Below are 20,000 nucleotides of genomic sequence, written 5' to 3'. Positions count from 1 at the left end.
ACACACAACCCTATATAAACAGTCGCATGCAAAAGTTTAGGCACCCCTGACAAATTCCATGATTTTCATTTATAAATATTTGGGTGTGTTTTTAATCAGCAATTTCATTTTGATCAAATAAATTATTTATCAAATAACTGAAGGACACTAAAGTAAAAGTTCAGTAGGTTCATGAGGTTTATTGGATTAACAGAAAATGTGCAATATTCATCAAAACAAAATTAGACAGGTGCATAAATTTGGGCACCCTTGCCATTTTGTTGATTTGAATACCTGTAACTACTTAGCACTGATTAATTGGAACACACAATTGGTTTGGTGGCTCATTAAGCCTTGAACTTCATAGACAGGTTCATCCAATCATGAGAAATGGTATTTAAGGCCAATTGCAAGTTGTTGTTCTCTTTGACTCTTCTCTGAAGAGTGGCAACATAGAGGCCTCAAAACAACTCTCAAATGACCTGAAAACAAAGATTGCTCAACATTATGGTTTAGGGGAAGGCTACAAAAGGTTATGGCAGAGATATAAGCTGTCAGTGTCCACTGTGAGGAACATAGTGAGGAAATGGAAGACCACAGGTACAGTTCTTGTTAAGGCCAGAAGTGGCAGGCCACGTAAAATATTGGAGAGGCGAATGTGAAGGATGGTGAGAACTTTCAAAAACAGCCCACAGACCACCTCCAAAGAACTTGCTGCAGATGGTGTCACTGTGCATTGTTCAACAATTCAGCGCACTTTACACAAGGTGAAGCTGTACGGGAGACTGATGTGAAAGAAGCCTTTTTTGCACAAGCCACAAACTGAGTCGCTTGAGGTCTGCAAACGCACATGTGGACAAACCAGCTTCATTTTGGAATAAGGTGCTGTGGAGTGATGACACAAAGATTGAGTTATTTGGTCATAACAAAAGGCGTTCTGCATGGTGGCAAAAGAACACAGCATACCAAGAAAAACACTTGCTACCCACAGTAAAATTTGGTGGAGGTTCCATCATGCTGTGGGGCTGTGTGGCCAGTGCTGGTACTGGGAATCTGGTTAAAGTTGAGAGTCGCATGGATTCCACTCAATATCAGCAGATTCTTGAGAATAATGTTGAGGAATCAGTCACAAAGCTGAAGTTACGCCAGAGCTGGATATTTCAACAAGACAACGACCCAAAACACTGCTCAAAATCTACTGGGGCATTTATGCAGAGGAACAAGTACAATGTTCTGGAATGGCCATCCCAGTCCCCGGACCTGAATATCATTGTACATCTGTGGGGTGATTTGAAGCGGACTGTCCATGCTCGGCAACCATCAAACCTAACTGAACTGGAGATGTTTTGTAAGGAGGAATGGTCCAAAATACATTCATCCAGACTCTCATTACAGGCTATATTAAGCGTCTAGAGGCTGTTATTTCTGCTAAAAGAGGCTCTACTTAATATTGATGTGATTTTTCTGTTGGGGTGCCAAAACTTATGCAGCTGTCTAATTTCATTTTGATGCCTACTGCGTATTTTCTGTTAATCCAATAAACCTCATTTCACTACTGAAATATTACTGAAGTGTCCTTCAGTTATTTGATAGATCAAAATAAAATTGCTGACAAAAACACCCAAATATTTATAAATGAAAATTGTCGGGGGTGCCTAAACTTCTGCACATGACTCTGTGTGTGTGTGTGTGTGTGATATATATATATGAAAGTGGGATTTGTCCACAACGTCCACAAATGTAAAACAAATGCTGTAAGAATAATAAGCAGTAGGAAGTATGTTGGGTTTCCAGATCTTTAAAAAATACTTTTTCTTCTTTTGGGAAATTGTTCAAACATTACACAGTAAATATGACACAGCTAATATTATACAGCTAATATTACACAACTAATATGACACAGCTAATATTATACAGCTAATATTACACAACTAATATTATACAGCTAATATTACACAACTAATATTATACAGCTAATATTACACAACTAATATTATACAGCTAATATTACACAGCTATTATGACACAGTAAATATGACAGCTAATATTACACAGCTACTATGACACAGCTAATATAACACAACTAATATAACACAACTAATATAACAACTAATATAACACAGCTAATATAACACAACTAATATAACACAACTAATATAACACCGCTTATATAACACAACTAATATTACACAGCTACTATGACACAGCTAATATAACACAGCTACTATGACACAGCTAATATTACACAGCTACTATGACACGGCTAATATAACACAACTAATATTACACAGCTACTATGACACGGCTAATATAACACAACTAATATGACACAGCTAATATAACACAGCTAATATAACACAGTAAATATGACACAGCTAATATAACAGCTACTATGACACAGCTAATATTACACAGCTACTATGACACGGCTAATATTACACAGCTACTATGACACAACTAATATTACACAGCTACTATGACACGGCTAATATAACACAACTAATATTACACAGCTAATATGACACAGCTAATATAACACAACTAATATAACACAGCTAATATAACACAACTAATATAACACAACTAATAAAACACAGCTAATATAACACAACTAATATTACACAGCTAATATAACACAGCTACTATGACACAGCTAATATAACACAGCTACTATGACACGGCTAATATTACACAGCTACTATGACACGGCTAATATAACACAACTAATATGACACAGCTAATATAACACAGCTAATATAACACAGTAAATATGACACAGCTAATATAACAGCTACTATGACACAGCTAATATTACACAGCTACTATGACACAGCTAATATTACACAGCTACTATGACACGGCTAATATTACACAGCTACTATGACACGGCTAATATAACACAGCTACTATGACACAGCTAATATAACACAACTAATATAACACAGCTACTATGACACAGCTAATATAACACAGCTACTATGACACAGCTAATATTACACAGCTACTATGACACGGCTAATATAACACAACTAATATTACACAGCTAATATGACACAGCTAATATAACACAGCTACTATGACACGGCTAATATAACACAACTAATATTACACAGCTACTATGACACGGCTAATATAACACAACTAATATGACACAGCTAATATAACACAGCTAATATAACACAGTAAATATGACACAGCTAATATAACAGCTACTATGACACAGCTAATATTACACAGCTACTATGACACGGCTAATATTACACAGCTACTATGACACAACTAATATTACACAGCTACTATGACACGGCTAATATAACACAACTAATATTACACAGCTAATATGACACAGCTAATATAACACAACTAATATAACACAGCTAATATAACACAACTAATATAACACAACTAATAAAACACAGCTAATATAACACAACTAATATTACACAGCTAATATAACACAGCTACTATGACACAGCTAATATAACACAGCTACTATGACACGGCTAATATTACACAGCTACTATGACACGGCTAATATAACACAACTAATATGACACAGCTAATATAACACAGCTAATATAACACAGTAAATATGACACAGCTAATATAACAGCTACTATGACACAGCTAATATTACACAGCTACTATGACACAGCTAATATTACACAGCTACTATGACACGGCTAATATTACACAGCTACTATGACACGGCTAATATTACACAGCTACTATGACACGGCTAATATTACACAGCTACTATGACACGGCTAATATAACACAACTAATATTACACAGCTACTATAACACAGCTAATATAACACAGCTAATATAACACAGCTAATATAACACAACTAATATTACACACCTACAGCCAAGTCCATAAATATTGGGAGATAAACTCCACTGTGTAGAAGTGTGTACCTATAGCATTACTAGGCAGCGATTCGTCTTTGAGGTTCTCGTCCCATTCATGGAGCTGCTTCTTAACTCTGCACATTAGAGTCTCCTGTATGACACACACACACACACACACACACACACACACACACACAATGTTACAGAACTCCTGATGCAGTTGTTTCACAGCTCTTTGATAACTCATCCTGTATTAGTCTTGTGTTCATCTAATTAAATGCTCATTAGAAGGTATCTCCCCCTCCCCCGCTGTACGCCTTGCTCTACAGTAGCAGCTCATCAGCAGTAAACATGGTTTGTGTGTGTGTTCTTGGTCTTTCTACACACTCTGGAAATGTTTAGAGCGTGTTCATTTAGAAGAGGGTGGAGTTTGTGTCAGTTGGTTGTTATTTGACTTTTTTCCCCACTTCATTTTAATGACATCAGACTGATACAAGCTAATTAACCCCACAGACACACGCACACACACACCCACACACACAGACACACACACCCACACAGAGACAAGGACACACGCACACACACAGACACACACACCCACACGCACACACACAGACACACGCACACACAGACACCCCCGCACAGAGACACACACAGACACACAAACAGACACACACCCCACACACAGAGACACAAAGAGTGACTGTGTGTGTTGGTGTGTGTCTGTGTATGTTTGTGTATGTGTGTTTGCAAAAAAAAACCCACCGAGTCATACAGGGCGTAAACCCAGGAAGGCCATGGGGTCATACTCGCAGGATACAACTTCCTCTGAGAGAGAGAGAGAGTAAAGCGTAAAGAGAGAGTTGTTATATTAAATTAGAATGCAGCTATAATTTCCCTCTTTATGCGTTAATCATGTACCAGGTGTTCATTACCCGTCTGTAGGAGTGGTGGCGTTGTGCTTGGCTCTGTGCTGGCGTGGCTCTGACACCTGGAACAAGTCTGTGTAAGCAGGATGAGAGCTGCAGCGCACTCAAAGGGTCCAGTAGAATCCTTTCTGGCAGAATTTGCACCTTTGCCTGACGAATCCTAAAACCAAACCATTTAATAACCAGCGATTTGATCGTAGGTTTTAATCATCATCCTCGTTAAAGCAGTTAAAGTCTCACCCGTCTGCCTGCGTGCGAATGTCGTGCACTTTGAAGCGCTGCCGTCCGATAGCTTTGATTTTCACCGTCTCGATGCCGTACTCCTGCTCCTCGCGGAAGGCGTAGATCTCCGCCGTCGTCCCGAACTTGGCCTGCACCTCCCCTCCACCCGCATCCGGACTGCAGAGAAGTGAAGCGTTATTCCACATTGTGATGTTTCTTGTCAGGGAAGAGATTTTATTACACACAGAATGACCTGGCTGCACTGACAACAGCATGATTTCACACTGAAAATAAACCATCTACAGAATTTTCAGGTTATTTGCTCCAGGAAAAAAACAAAAACAAAAACAACTATTGTTCCTTTAATAGCTAGATTGAGTTTGGAACAGTACAGAAAGGAAAAAAGAAAAAAAAAAACAAGTTATTTAAGTGCCTCATAACCACCGAGTTAATGTTACTAATATTCACTTCATCTGCAGTACTGATGATAAATCTCATCAGGAGAGCAACGTAGGCGAGTTAGTTAGCTAATATTACCTAGAACTAGTGAGACTGTTGCTATGGTAACTGTGTGTGTTTGTGTGTGATGAGTGAGTGAAACTTATCAAAAGACACAAAAGGAGATGCACTGAACAGTTTTACTAAGAATAAAAAAAAAAGAAAATATGATGGATAGAGAGATAGATGGACACGTGGCTAGTTAGATGGATGGAATAGATAGAGAGATGGATGAACAGATAGATAGATGGATAAACAGATGGGTGGCTTGATAGATGGTTGTAAAATACATAGATATATAGACAGACAAACAGATGCAATCATGGATGGATGGATGGATAGACAGATAGATGGATAGACAGATAGATGGATAGACAGATGGGTGGATTGATAGATGGTTGTAAAATAGATAGATATATAGACAGACAGACAGACAGACAGATAGATCAATAGATAGACAGACAGACAGATAGACAAATAGATAGACAAGTATATAGATAGATAGATAGATAGATAGATAGATAGATAGATAGATAGATAGATAGATAGAAAGTAGAGTAAACAGCTGAACAGTTGAACAGACAGACAGACAGACAGACGGAGGTCTTACCTGTGTGCCAGCACGGCGAAGGTGCGGTCCTGACTGACCAGGTTGCGGAACATGCTGACCTCCTGTGGTCTGAAGAGCTGCAGCGGCAGCATCTGACCCGGGATGAGGATGAGGGCGGCGTGAGGAAGGACAGGGAGATTCTGTACGCTGTCATCATCGTGAAGAGTGCGGCCGTGGAACTCCTCCATGTCTGAACCCAGGTACTAACACAAACACACAACAATGAGGATCAGAATAACCGAACACTGCTCTCTGATGTCATCAGTCTGCACCTGCAGCTCTGGTGTTGATCAAACTCGTGTATGACGCACTTCGTTTGGGAAACTTTCTAATTGTGGATATTAGGAAAAAATAGTTCAGGGAAAAACACAGGAAATAAGGAGAAGCTGCGGTGCATTCTGGGGCTTTGAGTTTAGCATCTAAAGCCACGTCTCCTCTCTGCTAAACTCGCTGGAGCATTTGGAGGAGTCGGAAGAGCTTTGTTTTTAAGAGCTAACTGTAAAACATCCTCATGATGGAGTTAACAGTCTAAAGTATTAGAATTAGACCGGGTGTGTGAAGTGAGGATGATGATGATGATGATGATGCGGCTCTCACAGCATGTGAGGTGGGCAGACTGGGGTCGAAGTTGATGATGCTCGGTTTTTCTGCCCCCTCGCTGTCCCGGTCCTCTGTCTCCATGTCGTCTTCCTCCTCCTCTTCCTCCTCCTCCTCATTTCCTACAGAGCACACATGGATATTTTTTTAAACCCTATGTAATGTTAGATGTATTAGCATTCTGTTACAGTTCCTCAACCTCAGCTACATTGCCATTCTGAGCCAAAAGTTTGTGCACCCTTGACCATCATCACACCTATATTTACTTGTCGAACATCTGACTCCAGATTTATTTTTCCTTTACTGTACAACTTAACCATCTGTGCACACTGTTTATATCATACATATGTTACATCCATTTTATCCCTGGTCCTTTACACACACCTGTTTAATTACTCTGTTTTTCTTTTTTTATTATTACTGCTTCTTCTTCATCATCATCATCATCTTTATGTCAATTGCTTTTGGGGCTGTTTTGGTCATTTCCCTCAATGGAGCAATAAAGTCTCTCTCTCTCTCTCTCTCTCTCTCTCTCTCTCTCTCACACACTCTTCTGGGGATCTTCTAAGAGAGATCCAATACTGAAAGTCTGGAGAAAAAAGGGGGCGTGGCTTCACTAAGGGAGAGTCAATCAATCCAGAGGCTGATGCTGATTGGCTCGTTTGATGGTTTTAATTAGGAATAAATAAAAGAGCACTACTCTTTTATTGTGTAATAATAATAATAATAATAATAATAATAATAATAATAATAATAATAATAAATGTGTGTTTGGATTAGAATGGACTGCTTAGGTTTGTTGTTTTGTTTTAGAGCTCATATCTGTCAAATCTAAAGCTTTCCATATGTGAAATCCCGGGTTTAATCCCGGGTTTAATCCCATGTTGAATCCCAGGTTTAATCCCAGGTTTAATCCCGAGTTTAATGTGTGTAAACAAAAGTCTCTGTGGTGTTTTGGCGGAAGTGTCTCGTTTTCTCTTGTTGTCTGCGCATTCAGACGAACACTCACCCGGTAAGAGCTGCAGCTGGTTCCCCATGTCGTCGTTAATGTTGTTGTTATCAGCTCCTTCTCTGTCATCAGCCATGGCCGTGTGTTTACACCATGATTACTCCCCAGAATACGAGCAAGCTGAACGCAGTCACGGAGAAGAAGCGGATAAAATCAACGCGCGCTCCCTGGTGGCCGGAGGAGGAACTGCAGCGAAGCACATAGCACAAGCCGTGGAAAGGTACAAACGTCGCTTCGGTTTTATTTACCTTTTTGTTTAAAACTTTTCCCTTCGTTTTAATCGTTAAAGCACTTTAACATTTCATATATTAGCCGTTTAGATAAAGTTTTACAGTTTGGGATACGTTTTATTCAACATAAACACCGGTTACAAATATACAACAATTATTTAAAATATTCTCACATTTATTTTAATAAATCCGGATAAATATGAAACATAAACCGGTATATAATTATCCCAGGACTCTTAATCTGAATTATAACACAGTGAAATAAAGGGTTTTTATATATAATTATATTTTATATTTATTTTTGTCATCATTATATTTGGAATCATTCACCTAGAAAGTTGACTTAATTCCAGGTAAATTTTATTTAATTTTTTTTAATAAATCCGGATAAATATGAAACATAAACCGGTATATAATTATCCCAGGACTCTTAATTTGAATTATAACACAGTGAAATAAAACAGTTTTTTTACTTGGAAAATATTTAATTAATTTAAATATTCTGTTTGTTTGTTTGTTTATTTATTTATTTTTATTTTATTTTTTAAATCATTCACAAAAATGTTGACTGAATTCCAGGTAAATTTAATCCTTAATTTCTCACTTGTTTATGTAAAGATAAATGGCTCTTATGTTTAAAAGCATTATTAACATTTCTGCACATCCTGTTAAGACCAACCTAAAAGAATAAAATATACTAAAATACAGTATAATTCTTCAAATATGATCAAAAGTCTTTAGAAAAGAAAAGCACAGTGTTTAAAACGTGACCATCAGGTGTAACGTAGACGTATCTGTGAAGTCTCTCTATGTGTGTGTGTGTGTGTGTGTGTGTGTGTGTGTGTGTGTGTGTGTCTGCATCTGCACAGGCATTCGATGGCTCTGGCGGTCACTGTGAGCGTCCTGCTGCTGTTCTGCGTGTGTGTATCCGTGTGTTTCACTGATTATTACTCGGTGTTAGGAGTTTCTCGCTCTGCCTCAGAGGGAGAGATAAAGAAAGCCTTTCACCAGCTGGCCAGAAAGCTCCATCCAGACAGGAACCCCAGCCCAGATGCACAACACGTCTTCATACAGCTTGCACAAGGTGCGTATTCACACACACACATGTTCACACTATCTCTATAACCTATGCATCATGACTACATCTCTCTTTCCTTCTCAGCCTATGATGTGCTGTCTAACCGAGAGACTCGGAGAAACTACGACCAAAACGGAAAGCAGGACTTTCCTGATGACCAGCATGGTTCCCATGGTAACAGTGATTTCCTGGCCTTCAGGCTTCACGAGCTTCTAAACATGCTGTGGCTGGAGGACGATTTCACGATGTTTGAAGATGAAGGTTTGACTCAAGGATGGAGCTTTACTGTGTGGGATGAAGCTCAGGATGATGACGGTGATCATCTCGGCAATATGTTCAGTACGCTGTAAAGTCAGAGATGTAATCAAGAGGAGCTGTAATAAAGATATTGATGGTATTTGAATTTTAAATGAAATAAAGTCTTCATTTTAAAACAAGGTATGGAAATAACGGTGGCTTAGTGGTTAGCACGTTCGCCTCGCACCTCCAGGGTTGGGGGTTCGATTCCCGCCGCCGCCTTGTGTGTGTGTGGAGTTTGCATGCTCTCCCCGTGCCTTGGGGGTTTCCTCCGGGTACTCCGGTTTCCTCCCCCAGTCCAAAGACCGTGTGTGTGATTGCATGAGTGAATGAGAGTGTGTGTGTGTGCCCTGTGATGGGTTGGCACTCCATCCAGGGTGTATCCTGCCTTGATGCCCGATGACGCCTGAGATAGGCACAGGCTCCCCGTGACCCGAGGTAGTTCAGATAAGCCGTAGAAAATGAATCTATAGAGGTGCCAAAATTTTTGTACTGTTTTCTGTTTCCTCAGATTGTGAATTTGTATGTTTGAACTTAGACGTCACCATAAGACTTTTAAAATACTGAAGATAAAGTTAACTTGTAACTTTTTTGTCTTTTTGTCTTGCACCTTTTATTTTTTATTTTTTTTTTTACATATTTTTTGGATACTTTAAGACTAGAATTATACCGGGTGGAGAAAAGCAATAAATCACACTCCAAAGGCTTGGATTCAGTTTTTTTGTTGTATTATTACAGTGTACAGGTGTAGAAGATTAAAGTGTGTTTACAGGATTGTAGCTTGGACATAAAGTAGAAGTTCAGTGTTTTTTTTTTTTTTTTTTTTTTTGGGGGGGGGGGGGGGTTAATTAATGAATGAATTAGCAGATTTTTTTTTTTTTTTAAATAAAAGCTTTAATTAAACACTGCTGAACTCCAGTTTAGTGGGTGGCAGTAATGTGCTTCATTTAGAAGAAGGAGGTAGAAGAGGAAGAGGAGGGCTGTCAGGTCCTCTATTTATCTCTTTTTTTTATACCTGGGGCAAGACATCTGATAAATGACAACAGTGTTTAGGCTGTCTGTCTGTCTGTCTGTCTGTCTGTCTGTCTGTCTGTCTATCTGTATGTCTGTCTATCTATCTGTATGTCTCTCGTGTTATATGTCTGTCTGCTTGTCTGTCTCTCTGTCTGTCTGTCTGTCTGTCTGTCTCTCTGACTGACTGTCTGTCTCTCATGTTATATGTCTGTCTGCCTGTCTGTCTCTCTGACTGACTGTCTGTCTGTCTGCCAGTCTGTCTGTCTGTCTGTCAGTCAGTCTGTCTGTCTCTCTGACTGACTGTATGTCTCTCGTGTTATATGTCTGTCTGCTTGTCTGTCTCTCTGACTGACTGTCTGTCTGTCTGTCTGTCTGTGAGGTTATATGTCAAGGTACATGCTGGTCTGTTTGTGTGTTTGTTTCTCTCAACGTACTATATATATATATATTTTTTTTTTCATTTTGTCTTCCTTATTTTGGACATTATTATTTAATAAATCTTACTATGTATGTGATCCTATAATAATATTTGTGTCAAATTCATCATAGAATCATAGAATTGAATACAAAATAATAATAGTGACAATGATAAAAACAACACAAAACAGAAATAGTAGGTCTGATGCTTTCTCCTTCTACTCTTTGCTCCTATTTTACTTTTATTGTAAAAAAAATCGCAATTAGAATTTTATGAAAATTAGGGGGCGGGGTAAAAGTGTCCATTGGTCCACTGGTACCCAATGGACGGCCCTTCTCCAACCAATCAAGATGGAGGTGGATGACGTCAATGACGCGATTCTCAGCTGTTTGTTCTAGTAAGAGCGAGTAAGAAGTTTTTGCGTTCAGTTCAATTTCCGCTTGTAATCTTCAGCGCAGCGGTGGAGCATGTAAACGGTGTGTGTGTGTGTGTGTGTGTGTGTGTGTGTGTGTGTGTGTGTGTGTGTGTGTGTGTGTGTGTGTGTTTATATATATATATATATATATATATATATATATATATATATATATATATATATATATATATATATATGTATATATGTGTGTGAGTGTAGGAGGAGGTGAGCTGAGACATGGATGGTGAGAGGAAGAGTGTAGCAGTGGCTCTGCTCTGTGCTGCCGGTGTCAGTGTTTTGCTGCTGAAATGGAGAGAACAACAGAAGGTGAAGAGGAAACTGCAGAGAGCCAGAGAGAAGAGAGAGAAGGAGGTCGGACAGGCAGAGAAAGCTGTCAACCGCTTTAAGACTCAGGTACACACACACACACACACACACACACACACAAACATGCACACATAAACACACATGCATACATACACACATATATAGACACACACACAAACACACACCATCATCTCTCTCTCTCTCTCTCTCTCTCTCTCTCTCTCTCTCTCTCTCTCTCTCTCCCTCTCTCGCTCTCTCTCTCTCTCTCTCTAACTGATGGAAACATTTAATATTTCATACCAACAAGCAGAATTTGAGCAAAAAACAAATAAAATGTCTTTAAGCGAGAATAAAACGTGACAATAAGCCGATTGTATATGTTTGCAATTCTACAGGGAATTATATTCCACACTTCCTTATAAAGATGCACCATTTGGGTCACTATTGTGAGGAGATCTCCTGTACAGTCCTCTTCAAATCATTCCACAGATTTTTGATGGGCTTGAATGTTTTATTGTTTCAGCATGAGAAAGGGCTTCTTTTCTAGTCTTGTGACTTGTGAGGATTGTGAGAGATTATTGTCTCATAGAGTGAGAAGTCCTTCATGGATAATCAGTCCTTCAGGTCCTTCCATGTTGGTGCAGGTCTCTTGGCAGCCTCACTGATGAGGTTTTCCTCAAGTTTGGCTGGATGTTCTGTTCTTGGTATTATCTCTTGTGAGCCTCGTTTATTTTTAAATGTTTCCGGAAGTCTTTTTCTACCCCTCTCCTGGTCGATATGTGTAAACAAACTTTGTAAGATCTTTGAGGACATTAGCATCAAGAGTCTGTGGGGGAAAAAAAGTTGTCATGATATTCCTACAGAAACAGCTGATCTTTATTTGGGGTTAATGTGGTGTAATGTGACATGTCTGATTACTATGCAACCTGGGTTTTGAAAAGGTTTTGATTTTTAAAAAAACATAAAATTAAATATTTTTTTGCTTGCATTTTGTGGATTATTTTTCTATATCACATTCAAGTTTTTTTAAATATGTAGATTATTTATATCTACTTTATATCTGTTTGTCTGTCTATCTGTGGGCAGTCTGTCTATCTGTTTGTCTGTCTATCTGTGGGCAGTCTGTCTATCTGTTTGTCTGTCTATCTGTGGGCAGTCTGTCTATCTGTGGGCAGTCTGTCGTTCTGTTTGTCTGTCTATCTGTGGGCAGTCGTGGCCTAATGGTTAGAGAGTCTGACACGTAACCTGAAGGTTGTGGGTTCGAGTTTCGGACCGGCCACGACTGAGGTGCCCTTGGGCAAGGCACCGAACCCCCCAACTGCTCCCCGGGCACCACAGCATAAATGTCTGCCCACTTCTCCGAGTGTGTGTTCACGGTGTGTGTGTGTGTGTGTGCACTTTGGATGGGTTAAATGCAGAGAACGAATTCTGAGTATGGGTCACCAAACTTAGCCGTATGTCACTTCACTTAATATCTGTACAGTACATACTGTATATTCTATGAAATGAGTAAAAGTCTGATTATTTCTACTGTGTGTGTTTCTCTCTTGCTCTCAAGACATCTCTATCTGTCGCTTATGCATTTCTGCCTTGTGCCTCTGTGGGAAACTGTTGGATTATGTAACATCTGACTTGAATAGTCTTGTGTTTGCAGAACGCTGGTGTTGATTTGAGCTCCATCGTGACTCTCCCACTGGCTGAACTGAGTCAGAAGATCAGAGGAGGATCTCTACAACCTGACGCTGTGCTCCATGCCTACATAGAGAAGGTTCAGTATACTTCTTTTGATCACACACACTGTCACAGCTCACATGCGCTCAGACCGAGCTCTAACGATATCCAGATGGTGTTATTGTAACGCCTCAGAGTTATTAGATAAAACACTTCAGCACATGCTGTTACAGGTAAATAATCAATGTTGGGTTGTAAACTACACTATTTTATCCAATGTCCACCTGGGGATTAATACAGTATTCTGATTCTGATTGATCGATCATGTCATCACGTTTAAAAACAGCCAACAGGGATCAGGGCTGATTATCTTCTCCTGTCAATCAAAAGGAGGTGGAAAAATGTGTCTGACAGTTTGCCTGCAAAGGGAGAAAAAAAAATGTATTTTAAACAAATACTTATGTTACTTCTGTAGTGCAAGCAATCAACAGGACCAGAACTTTCTGGATTAATGGAGTTTAAGGATGAGGGCTTTTTAGTGGGGGAAGTTGTGGCCTAATGGTTAGAGAGTCTGACTCCTAACCCTAAGGTTGTGTGTTCGAGTCTTGGGCCGGCAATACCACGACTGCCCCCCCCAACTGCTCCCCGGGCGCCGCAGCATAAATGGCTGCCCACTGCTCCGTGTGTGTGTTCACTGCTGTGTGTGCACTTTGGATGGGTTAAATGCAGAGAACGAGTACTGAGTATGGGTCACCGTACTTAGCCGTATGTCACGTCACTGTAGTGACTGGCAAAGCACGAGGCTTGCTACATAATACTGAATCTGTGTTATTTCTGTTTATAACAGTTACTCTGAAACTTAGGAAATATGTAGAATAAAGTTATTCATTATCACTAATTTGAAACATAATGTATAAAAAAGCAAAGCCACCAAACTATCACCAGATGTTATTCTTTAATAATCAGAAATGATTAATATTGTCAGTATCAGTTCAAAAACACTGTGTGTAACCATTAGGGATGTCGGTTGCTGTCTGTGGGGTGAGTAAATGTGTGGTGTCGATACATTAGATACATTAGATTGGTTTCCTCTAAAATCTTCTGTCGTATACTCGACATGTCGTGTGTCTTAAAGGCTCTGGAGGTGAACAGGGAACTGAACTGTAGCACAGCTGTCCTCATGGAGAGCTTGAAACAACTGGAAGAAGTCGAGTCCCACAAAGAAGGCCTTCTCTACGGCATTCCAGTCAGCATCAAGGACAACGTGGATTATAAGGTACTGGGTGAGGTTCCTAATAATATTCAAAGTAACCTGGTTGTTTATGTCTTTCATTTCATTATGAACGAGAACACGATAGGCAAAGGGTGAAGACAGCAGAGCTGGATACAGAGAGTCTGTATACTTTTTTTTTTATTCCCTTTTTAAGAATTGTTAAAAAAAAAAGAGCACCTTAATAGGCTGCTATGAACCCGAGTGAACGTGTGAGCGGGACAGCGATGGCATCCGGACATTCCGGTTCACCCGTAGTTTTCAGGAATGCTCCAAATCTGTGCCAAAAAAATTTCCAAAGCATTTGACTAAACAAACAGGTTAGACTTAAACACTGAAAGTGTGTCTGAATCCTGAACACTGATTAGTCGGCTGCTCTGTAACTGTGGGGCTTTTATTAAGAGAAAAATCATTCCGCTCTGAAGCTCGTTAGCGTTGTGGATCATTAAGAACACAATTTTATGTAGGTACAATGGTGCGAAATCATTCAGTGTTTGTGATTTTTTTTAATGAGTCACTACATTGAGGATTAAAGATCCATGATTTTGTCATAACTCCTGATTCTATTAAGGACAAAGTTCACATCTTGCACAAGCCAGAGAAGTATAAAGAATTAATATAATAAAAATTCAAGATATATACAGTTCACAGTGTGTATGTATGTATGTATGTGTGTATGTACATAACTGTGGTGGATGACCGAAGAATTCTTTCCCTGGTGAAGAAAACACCCTTCACAACAGTTGGCCAGATCAAGAACACACTCCAGGAGGTAGGTGTATGTGTGTCAAAGTCAACAATCAAGAGAAGACTTCACCAGCGTGAATACAGAGGGTTCACCACAAGATGTAAACCATTGGTGAGCCTCAAAAACAGGAAGGCCAGATTAGAGTTTGCCAAACAACATCTAAAATAGCCTCCACAGTTCTGGAACAACATCTTATGGACAGATGAGACCAAGATCAACTTGTACCAGAGTGATGGGAAGAGAAGAGTATGGAGAAGGAAAGGAACTGCTCATGATCCTAAGCATACCTCATCAGTGAAGCATGGTGGTGGTAGTGTCATGGCGTGGGCATGTATGGCTGCCAATGGAACTGGTTCTCTTGTATTTATTGATGATGTGACTGCTGACAAAAGCAGAAGAATGAATTCTGAAGTGTTTCGGGCAATATTATCTGCTCATGTTCAGCCAAATGCTTCAGAACTCATTGGACGGCGCTTCACAGTGCAGATGGACAATGACCCAAAGCATACTGCAAAAGCAACCAGAGTTTTTTAAGGGAAAAAAGTGGAATGTTATGCAATGGCCAAGTCAATCACCTGACCTGAATCCGATTGAGCATGCATTTCACTTGCTGAAGACAAAACTGAAGGGAAAATGCCCCAAGAACAAGCAGGAACTGAAGACAGTTGCAGTAGAGGCCTGGCAGAGCATCACCAGGGATGAAACCCAGCGTCTGGTGATGTCTGTGTTCCAGACTTCAGGCTGTAATTGACTGTAAAGGATTTGCAACCAAGTATTAAAAAAGTGAAAGTTTGATTTCTGATTATTCCGTCCCATTACTTTTGGTCCCTTAACAAGTGGGAGGCACATATGCAAACTGTTGTAATTCCTACACCGTTCACCTGATTTGGATGTAAATGGCCTTAAATTAAAGCTGACAGTCTGCAGTTAAAGCACAACTTGTTCGTTTCATTTCAAATCCATTGTGGTGGTGTATAGAGCCAAAAATGTTAGAATTCTGTCGATGTCCCAATATTTATGGACCTGACTGTAGCTCTTACATAACCCAGAGATGTGTTTGGGGTCATTGCCCTGGTGGTAAAAACAAACGATGGCTTGCTAAGTGAAAACTAGGTGGGATGGCATGCCACTGCAGAAAGCTGTGTTAGACAGACCCCTTAAGTGTGCCTTTGATTTTGACTGTACAGAAGCACACCAGGAATCGTCCGCTCACCCTGTCTACGTCTCTACAACAAAAATGTCAAATGTGGACTCATCAGACATCAAAGGACAATTTTCCAGCAATCTAATGTCCATTTCAGAATCAGAATCAGAATCAGAAAGATCTTTATTGCCAGGTTTGTTTTCACATACGAGGAATTTGTTTTAGTACAGAAGCTCCACAGTGTGACAGTGTGGGATGTGGTAGCTCAGTGGTTAAGGTGTTCAAATACTGATCGGGAGGTCATTGGTTCAAATCTCAGGTCCACCAAGTTGCCACTGCAGGGCCCCTGAGCAAGGCCCTTAACCCTCAATTGCTCAGGTGTATAGACTGAAATAAGACAATGTAAGTCTCTCTGGATAAGAGTGTCTGCTAAATGCTGTAAATGTAACATAATGACATTGACAAGACACAAACACATATAATATAGACAGTTGTACTGTATGTACGGTGGAAAACTGCAAATTGAAGTGTAAATAAATAAGTATGTGTTTTAAGTAAATAGTGTAAGAATAGTGTTTTGTGTTCTGTGTATGTAAAGTGTTCATCAGATGGATTGCCTGAGTGAGCGAGTGTGCTGGATGTGAGGGGTCCAGAGTGAGCGAGTGTGCTGGATGTGAGGGGTCCAGAGTGAGCGAGTGTGCTGGATGTGAGGGGTCCAGAGTGAGCGAGTGTGCTGGATGTGAGGGGTCCAGAGTGAGCGAGTGTGCTGGATGTGAGGGGTCCAGAGTGAGCGAGTGTGCTGGATGTGAGGGGTCCAGAGTGAGCGAGTGTGCTGGATGTGAGGGGTCCAGAGTGATTGTCTTTGCCCTTTTGCTCACTCTGGAGAAGTACAGGTCTTGGAGAGTGGGGAGAGTTGTGCCAATGATTTGCTCAGCAGTTCGGACTACCATCTGTAGTCTTCTGAGGTCAAACAGTCACTGAAGTGCAGAGGATGGATTTGATGATTGCAGTGTAGAACTGTTTTAGCAGATCCTGTGGCAGGTTGAACTTCCTCAGCTGGTGAAGGAAGTACAACCTCTGCTGGGCCTTTTTCACAATGGAGTCAATGTGAATGTCCCACTTCAGGTCCAGGTCCTTCAGGTCCTGGGTGGTTCCCAGGAATCTGAATGACTCCACTGCTGTAACAGTGCTGTCCATGATGGTAAGTGGGGGGAGAGCAGGGAGGTTTCTCCTGAAGTCCACGATCATCTATCTCCACTGTCTTCTGCGTGTTCGGCTCTAGGTTGTTAAGATTGCACCAGAGAGCCAGCTGTTCAACCTCCAGTCTGTAAGCAGACTCGTCACCGTCCTGGATGAGGCCGATTTCGTGTGTTTCAAGTCATTCAGGTCTCTTCTGCTTGTTGTTCTTCCGAAGTAATTTGCCGCAATTCAATCATGAAGGCTTGAAATATGTCTGCCGTTTGAACTCCAAGAAGTTCTGTAAATGGGCGGTTTCTGAAGCTGGTAATTCTAATAAACTTATCCTTTGCAGCAGAGCTAGCTCGTGGTCTTCCTTTCCTGAGACGGTCTAAAGCACATTAAGAAGGCAAGAAATGCCAAAAGTTAACTCTTGAACTGAAACCCATTCTACCTCGTGATGAGAGAATGCCATGAGTTTGTTAAGCTGTTATATTAATGTACAATGTTGAAAATAATACAAATAAAGAAAAACATTGAAGCTGGTCTGGCCAGGCATTTCACGGTTGCCGACTTGCCTTCTTCCCATAGTGAATCCTGGTGCCATGTGTTCCTCAGGTAAGTGACACAGACGCACCTGTCCATCCACTTGATATAAAAGAAAACGTGATTCATCAGACCAGGCCACCATCTTCCATTGCTCCGTGGTCCAGCTCTGATGCTCACATGCCTATTGTTGGTGCTTTTGGTGGTTGACAGGGGTCAGCATGGGCACCCTGACTGGTCTTTAGAACTAGGATTAACTTCTTTAACAATTTAGCTACAGTAGTTGTTGAACGTTGGATCAGAGCACATGGGCCAGCCTTTACTCCCCATGTGCATCAATGAGCCTTGGCTGCCCATGACCTTGTCTCTAGTTCACCACTGTTCCTTCCTTGGACCACTTTTGATAGGTACTGACTGCTGCAGACCATGAACACCCTACAAGAGCTGCAGTTTTTGGAGATGCTCTGACCCATCGCACGTCTTGCCATTTCAAGTTGGCTCTTGTCAAACTTGTTTAAATTCTTACACTTGCCCATTTTTCCTGCTTCTAACACATCAACTTTGAGGGTAAAATGTTCACTTGTATTTAGTGTGTGTGTGTGTGTCATCAGGGCTACGACTCTACCTGTGGTGTACTGACTAAGCTTGATGATCCTGTCATTAAGGACAGTGTGGTGGTTTCGGTGCTGAAGAAACAGGGTGCAATCCCCTTCATCAAAACTAACATCCCTCAGGGTCTCCTCAAGTAAGAAACACTCTACAAAACATCACCAGACTTTTGAGTCTCTATGAATGATTATTAATCATCTGCATTACAACTGGAGCTTTTGTAATTCGGGACGCACCCAATGATGTTTTAGCCACAGGACAGAGCTGTAGAGCAGCAGAAAATCCATGCACTATTTTATGTATATCATCGCTGTCGGGCGGAATCCTCATATCTCCATAACCATTATTTTTCAGGAAATTAAAAAAACGGCGTATTTTTTTGAGTTATTAAACATTGTATCGTTAAAGTTGTTATTATACCTTATATTGCTATCATATACTGTTGTGTACCAACATTAACACAACATATTCCCAAAGTCACGTTTTATTGGAGATACAAGCTTTATGACTTGGGAGCAAGGAGATACGAGATTATGCTGTCATTGATAAGAACGGTACGGACACAGACGTTGCTGCTGCCAGCAGTGTTCAATAAAGTCTGTGGCCACGTTGAGCCTTTTGACAAGAGACAAGGCTTCAATAGTTAACCAAAGCTAATGACTGTAGTTACATACATCTTCCTAAACTCTATTTTAAAGGTTTAAGAGCTATAAGTGATGCAATACAAAACACGATAAGCTGATTAGGCTGTCTAATAGGTGGAGATTAGTCTAATCTTCTCGCAAACTTACCTTCGTGGCTCACGGGTTTCTTTCTGCACAGAAGCATTACAACTATCGATTTTTAACAAAAAAGACCTACTCAAATGTATCTAACCTAATGCACAGTGCCAAGAGAGGCATTGTCTATAAGTAGGCTGACTTAAAGTCAGTAAAATAATAATAAAAACAATAATTTAATAGTGGTATCCAAAACATTCAATTTAATTCAAATATTATATTATGCAAATATTATATTATGCACTATATCGTGCACCACTGTATCCTCCACCACTGTTGCTTCCTCTCTGTCTACACTCTCTCCATCAGAGAAAAAGATCTCCCGTGGAGTGAAGAAGAGGTGGAGTTATGAGATTTCTCAGACAGTTGAAGTGTCCAATGGAGTTAAGAGATTTGCGCTCAAGCTATTTTCAAGACTTTAGATGTAAAAATATGTAAAAATGATGTAAAAAAATTTTTTTAAAAATAACAGACCCACGTGGGGACTGACCAATAGCATCGATATGTGAAAAAATATGAAATTGACAAAATTTGGACATACGAGGTTTCCGCCCGACAGCGACGGTATGATGTTTTTAA

General features: G+C 40.2%; 3 protein-coding genes across 3 annotated transcripts in view; 2 read left to right on the top strand and 1 right to left on the bottom strand.

The window, feature by feature from the left end:
- Positions 1-7,857, bottom strand: part of crbn (cereblon) — a 10,772-nt gene extending 2,915 nt beyond the window's left edge. Inside the window, exons 1-7 of the mRNA XM_060867422.1 lie at positions 7,700-7,857; positions 6,691-6,812; positions 6,094-6,296; positions 5,004-5,162; positions 4,770-4,923; positions 4,600-4,662; positions 3,901-3,985 (exon numbers count right to left, since the gene is read on the bottom strand). Of these exons, the coding sequence (XP_060723405.1) occupies positions 3,901-3,985; positions 4,600-4,662; positions 4,770-4,923; positions 5,004-5,162; positions 6,094-6,296; positions 6,691-6,812; positions 7,700-7,775 (862 nt within the window). The 5' untranslated portion in view covers positions 7,776-7,857. The remainder of the gene's footprint in view (positions 1-3,900; positions 3,986-4,599; positions 4,663-4,769; positions 4,924-5,003; positions 5,163-6,093; positions 6,297-6,690; positions 6,813-7,699) is intronic.
- Positions 7,774-9,743, top strand: zgc:152986 (uncharacterized protein LOC101884054 homolog). The gene is made up of 3 exons (XM_060867242.1): positions 7,774-7,919; positions 8,799-9,013; positions 9,092-9,743. Exons 1-3 carry the CDS (start codon positions 7,774-7,776, stop codon positions 9,355-9,357), a joined length of 627 nt encoding a protein of 208 aa, XP_060723225.1. The 3' UTR covers positions 9,358-9,743.
- Positions 9,744-11,130: 1,387 nt separating this feature from the next.
- The window catches only part of LOC132844205 (vitamin D3 hydroxylase-associated protein-like), a 23,283-nt gene continuing 14,413 nt past the window's right edge, over positions 11,131-20,000 (top strand). The window contains exons 1-5 of the mRNA XM_060867420.1: positions 11,131-11,212; positions 11,371-11,565; positions 13,133-13,246; positions 14,285-14,425; positions 18,645-18,778. Coding sequence (XP_060723403.1) covers positions 11,389-11,565; positions 13,133-13,246; positions 14,285-14,425; positions 18,645-18,778 — 566 coding nt within the window. The 5' untranslated portion in view covers positions 11,131-11,212; positions 11,371-11,388. The remainder of the gene's footprint in view (positions 11,213-11,370; positions 11,566-13,132; positions 13,247-14,284; positions 14,426-18,644; positions 18,779-20,000) is intronic.

This window comes from Tachysurus vachellii, chromosome 4 (assembly GCF_030014155.1).
Source record: "Tachysurus vachellii isolate PV-2020 chromosome 4, HZAU_Pvac_v1, whole genome shotgun sequence".
NCBI classification, from domain to species: domain Eukaryota; kingdom Metazoa; phylum Chordata; class Actinopteri; order Siluriformes; family Bagridae; genus Tachysurus; species Tachysurus vachellii.
This window is presented reverse-complemented; position numbering and strand designations above follow the sequence as displayed.

Coding starts and splice junctions, on each gene's coding strand:
- zgc:152986 (XM_060867242.1), top strand. CDS start 7,774: ATGGCCGTGTGTTTACACCATGATTACTCCCCAGAATACGAGCAAGCT. Junction 7,920..8,798: donor ATAGCACAAGCCGTGGAAAG/GTACAAACGTCG, acceptor GCATCTGCACAG/GCATTCGATGGCTCTGGCGG. Junction 9,014..9,091: donor CTTCATACAGCTTGCACAAG/GTGCGTATTCAC, acceptor TTTCCTTCTCAG/CCTATGATGTGCTGTCTAAC.